We start from the raw sequence: 5,660 nt of genomic DNA on the forward strand, positions 1-5,660 counted from the left end.
TTATGGTCTGTTGTTTGTTGATTACTCTTTGTCGCCTATTTATTGTTCAATATAGTAATAATCCATTGAAATAAGCTAAACATTATTTCGATAAAACGAATTTCGCATTTCATTTTACTATCTACAACCGCTAGAAATAATCACCGAACACTTCCAAGTTGTCTGGAAAGAACTTGATAATTTTTCAGTACGAAAATGTTCAGTTGTGCGAACCTTCTGACTGCAATTTTTCTAACTTATGACCATCGGATCGATCTGAAACATATCGGAAAATGAAAAGCGAAATAAATAATTCTAAGCAACGGCGTAGCCAAGAGAAGGTTTTGGGGTTTACACACCATAAAATCCCCCCCCCCTCCCCACCACACCCAAAAACAATATTGGAGTGAAGTTGAAAATTTATTGATGCAGACTGATTTAATTCAATATTACAATAACAATTATCTGATCCGTAGATTGATAACCTGTTGTTGTAAACGTCATGAGGACTTTTGATAAATTGTCGGAATGGGGTCCTGATATGTAACTGATTTCACAGTTGTCTAATAGCATCAATATCAAATTCCTGCCTGAAAACATTCCAATAGAAAATTCCAGAGTTCTGTAATCAATCATAATCCTCAGATTTATTTTCAAATTGAGCTCGCTTTTGTAGAGATGTACTGTAATAAGGGTCTTTATTTAATAGGAAGCGAAGTTAAAATTGATTTAATGTCTATGAAACATAGAACTGCTCACCAAAAAAATGCATAACTTTCAGCATTTGTTAAAAATGTTTTTGCCTTTCTCATTCACTCTAAAATTCGTCAATCTAATCCCGACCCGGAGGACCGAGTGTCATATGCCAATCAACTGAATTCGTCGAGATCGAAAAATGTCTGTTTGTATGTAGGGTGATGAGCCTATTTTGGCACCATTAGGGAGAGGGTCGCACTATTTTTTGAACAACTTTAGAAGAAGCCATATTATCTATAACCTTTCTCAGCATAAAGTATCAGTGTACTGTTTCTTAAACATCTATATAATGCCTATTTAGCAGAATTGCCTCAATTTTCAGCATAAATGAAAATAAATGTTCCATTCTGTGCATCTATTCCCACCTCAACGATCCAATTATCGCCTCATGGGTGTGCCAATTTCCACCGCATCGAAAAACAATCTAGTTGAAACGCAATGCCTCATATTCCATTTGCGTCGATTCTAACTAGGTATCCAGATCATGGACGCCAACGTGTGATTTGTAAAACGAATCATTCTGCTTTTTTCAGCCGATCAAAACAAACGTAAACATCACGCACATCAATGAAACTCATCAGCTATTAGTAGAAGAGCGCCCAGAATTGCGCACGCAGAAAAAAACCATTCGAAGGTTAGCAACTGGAATGACAAGTTTCACATCACACATTGCTTTCTCCCGATCCGAATTGTATGTGCAGATGAAAATAAAATATCTGCAATCAACAATTAGTTGAATAACTTGAAGTAATTGATTACTTATACCTGAAATTGCATTACATTATATTTACAAGTTCATGTTTTGGTTTGGCCGCACTGGTGATTCTTTTCTGTATGATGGATACAAAAAGTTGGTTTTGATTGTGGTAGTGTATCAGCAAAACATGCCAATAATAGGAACCCCCGTATTAAGTTTTATCCTATTATAACACTAGACCTATTCTAGTGTTTGACGAGTGATTTTAAAGTGAAATTTTCGTAAAAAGATTCTCCAACTAAAATAAAGGTATGTATCAGTGCAATGTTTAGTATATTTGTGCTGGAATAACGAGATATAAGGCGGTAAATGCTGGCTCGTAAGTGTTTATTTTGCTAAGCGCCGTTGCATCCAGTTTCGGTTCACTACGTGAGTGAGGCGGATTAGTAGATATTTCAATAAGGTGATTTTGTTTTAATTAAAAGTTGGATTTAGAGGATAGTTCTAAATACATATGTGCACAACAAATAAAGAATATAACTTGAGCTTATTTTTCTCACCTGCTTTAGCCAAATCGATAGTGTCATTATCTCATATGCTTGGTTCGAAACCAAGGGGTACGAAATAGGGTGACAATAGGCTCTACTGCCATAATAGGAACATCACCCTATGTGTGTGTATGTGGAAAAAATGTGCCCTCTGTTTCTCAGAGATGGCTGGACCGATTTGCACAAAGTTAGTCTCAAATGAAAAGTACAACCTTCCCATCGGCTGCTATTGAATTTTTTATTGATTGGACTTCCGGTTCCGGAGTTACGGTTGAAGAATGCAATCACACAGCAAATTCCCATATAAACTGAAATGAAAAATTTTCAAAATCAAATTTGTATTTTTGATGCCAAATGACTTTAAAATGCATGAAACATTGAGATGTTTGATAAAAGTTGACTTCTTTGGACTTTGGTACATTTTTGCCTTTCTCATATAGAAAGGTTATGCAATCACTCTAAAAATCGTCAATTATACCGGCCCGGTGGGAGTATGCAGTGAGGGGTTGCTACTTTTAAATTAAAACTTGTTTAAAATTTCTTAACAAGTTGAAAATTTTCGGCAGGACCTGGACCTCCCGGATCTTTCTCCATGAACCGCCGCTGGTTTCAAGCGATGTTTCAGTATCACATAGCATCTCAAGATCGTGGCTGTCGATCCATTGTATGTATGTGCAAATCGTACTGAACATGTAATATTCATTTCCACCATTTTATTGAACATAACCATCGTAGTCTGGACAAATGAAACAAGCACAATTGCACCACTAGGTGGATTAAAACAGGTTTTTATTTTGGGAATGCGTCGAGTTGAGACGAAATCGTAATATGATTAATAACGAGGATAACACTTTCCGAATGTAGAGAGAAATTTATGAAAAATGACAATTTCCATTCGATTCTAGCAGGTTGTGATCGATTTTGATGAGCATTTGATTTTTGTTGTATGACCAATTATATGTGTAGGTCAAATGTTTAAAAACAGTAATTTAAGGTCAAGATAGCATCATTTTGAGACCGCCAATTTCGGAGGTATAGTATCTTCGATGAGTTTTACAAACGTTAAACAGCGCATCATTTGATAAAATAATTTTGACGGTATATCGTCCAAGAAGTATGTATGGTGAATTTTCTCAGGTTAATATTCATGACTACAATAAAGTCTCAACAAATTCGCTAAAGACACGAACTCTGTTACTATTTTCTGAAAAATTAATTCTGCATGATTTTAAAGCTTCAAAAATTACGGTTTCGGAATTATGCCGTTTGGACAGTATGATCGATTTTCACCAAACCCCCACCAAACCGAATTTCTGGCTACGCCGCTTACTTCAAGTAAGTAGAAACAAAGTCGTTCTACACTCGTTCACAAGAAACTTCTTCGAATGCTGAATATTTATTATAACACATTGAAACCCCGATTTTATCAGCCAAATATGAACATATGTTTGATGGGCTTTAGCAGATGAACAAGACTGAATTCGAGTAAATCCTTTCTAGAGCATGTTTTCCTTATCATGAAGATATGCGAAATATGCGAAAATAAAAAGTTCATCATAATCAGAAATAGTTATCAGACTACATCAAGGGACGAGAAGAATATTTTAACAGCTTCAGTTTATTATAAAGAAAAAAATTGCCCGATTTAGTCAATGTCCCCATTTTGTCAGCCTAAAATACGCCATGAGACTGATAAAAATGGGTCTTTATTGTAGGTATTATTCACTGTGTTTCACATTAATAGGTACATTTCATTTTTGGAGATTTTTTATTGCATCGAACTACAACAATTTTTAGGTAGTTTTCAAGGGGTTATTTTATAGACTTATTACAAAATTTGGCAATTCCAATTCGTATACTAATTAATTGGTATACTTAAGGGTTTATATGTTGCAGATAGAGAAAATACTGAAATTTTCAGCTTTTTTCGTACACAATATTACGAAAGCTTATTAAACAATTTTTCCTAATAAGTTTGTGAAAATTATAAACTATTTGAAATTTTTTAAAAGTTTTATTTTTATTTAACCGTGATTTTTCAATAAATAGTGACCATCACTTCACAACGTGGTCTATTTTTCATGGCTTGCGGTGAGCACGATCTCTCGAATTGCTGAACTGAAAATTATGGAATAGAAATTAATTTTTAGTATTCTTTACAGACCCGCTGGTGCCCTAAAACGATTTCGCTAGATTTTCAGAGCACTGTGCACCCAGTGCATTAAGGCAAGTGACGGAAGGTTATTGAAAAGTTTCGTGAAAATGAAAATTCCAGTAATGATGATGATTTTCTCAAACGGTTCGTTTTCGTGAGGTTTTTATTTGTTCTTTGGCACTAGGATTAGCGATAATAATTCAAATCAAGGTGCGACCTGTGTTTCGTAGGTCACAATAAATCCGTGGTCACTGGGCCAGCTTAATATAGACCCCTAGAAATTTTGTTATATTTGTAAATATTGTCAGTAAATGTCTAAATGTGAAATAAAGGTCATAGCTTCCATGTTTACATGTTTCAAGGATGTTTATTTCATGTTTAGTAGTCTTCGGTTGGTGCCCGTCAGTATTTATTTATTTATTTATTTATTTATTTATTTATTTATTTATTTGCTTGTTATTTATTTATTTACTTGTTATTTATTTATTTATTTGTTAATTTGCTTGTTATTTATTTATTTTCCTGTTATTTATTTATTTATTCCGTATTGATTTATTTACACTATTTATTTACTCAATTATTTATATTATATGTCAGATAGTTTATTTACATTTTTTGTTCATTTGATTATTTTGTGAAAATTATACAATGTAAAGGTTATGCATGAAACCAATCCGATCTAAAAATTCAAATAAACTTTTTATCGGGGCACCAACCCATACATGTTTGTAAATAATGTTTTGCTTTTGCTACGCGATATACGAGAAGAGGTCATCGATCGCGAGTGGAGATGGTTTCCGGGGGCGCGGGGAAATAAAAAGGGCTTCCCGCGCCGAAAACGGGATCAGTTAGTAAAAGTTCGTTCCGAGGAGTGATGACCCGCGGCAGCGTAGTCCCTTCGTCATACTGGGATAGTGCGTTTCACTCGTGATACGAAAATTGAAGTGGGATCTGAAAGATCTGAAGCACGATCCGCCAGAATCAATACACGATCGTTAACTTCTGGCAGGATCAATCGAGTGGGGTCAAAGTGTAGGCAAAGCCTAGAATAAACTTTTCACCCAGTGCGAGTGCGAGATTGTGGTCAAATGACGCCATTACGGGAGACGACTGGTGTGAAGTTTAGATTAAAACAGCTGTAAACCCCACTCGATAGTGCAAAGACGCGCGCGAAAGTTTATGTGCAGTGTACCACTCCCGGACCTTTACCGAAACGCAGGCCAACGTTACACGGCCGAGTTGCCGCCGCATCTGGATATCGACCGACGGAAGTACCCGGTCTGAAAACGTCACCCACTGTTCCTGTCCCTGTTTGCCATCGCCGTCCCGGAAACCAATGGAAGCTGTATGTCGACCAACGTTCTCCCCGGCCGCAACGAAGTGAAATGATTGTACTGTGCGCAAGTATTTTGTTAAATTTGTTAAATAAATGTAAGGTCTTGTCGTATTAAGCTGTTTTATATTCAGCTGTGATGTCCTTGAGTTAATTTAGTCCGCTAGTTTGTTTTTATAAATTTGCCCAGAT

The 5,660-nt window shown here is 35.8% G+C and overlaps 1 protein-coding gene across 1 annotated transcript in view; it reads right to left on the reverse strand.

The window, feature by feature from the left end:
* The window catches only part of LOC131680297 (coiled-coil-helix-coiled-coil-helix domain-containing protein 2-like), a 14,253-nt gene extending 8,867 nt beyond the window's left edge, over positions 1-5,386 (reverse strand). The window contains exon 1 of the mRNA XM_058961020.1: positions 5,345-5,386. Within this exon, the coding sequence (XP_058817003.1) occupies positions 5,345-5,386 (42 nt within the window). The remainder of the gene's footprint in view (positions 1-5,344) is intronic.
* Positions 5,387-5,660: the final 274 nt, after the last annotated feature.

The sequence above is a fragment of the Topomyia yanbarensis genome, chromosome 2 (assembly GCF_030247195.1).
Source record: "Topomyia yanbarensis strain Yona2022 chromosome 2, ASM3024719v1, whole genome shotgun sequence".
In the NCBI taxonomy this organism is placed as follows: Eukaryota; Metazoa; Arthropoda; class Insecta; order Diptera; family Culicidae; genus Topomyia; species Topomyia yanbarensis.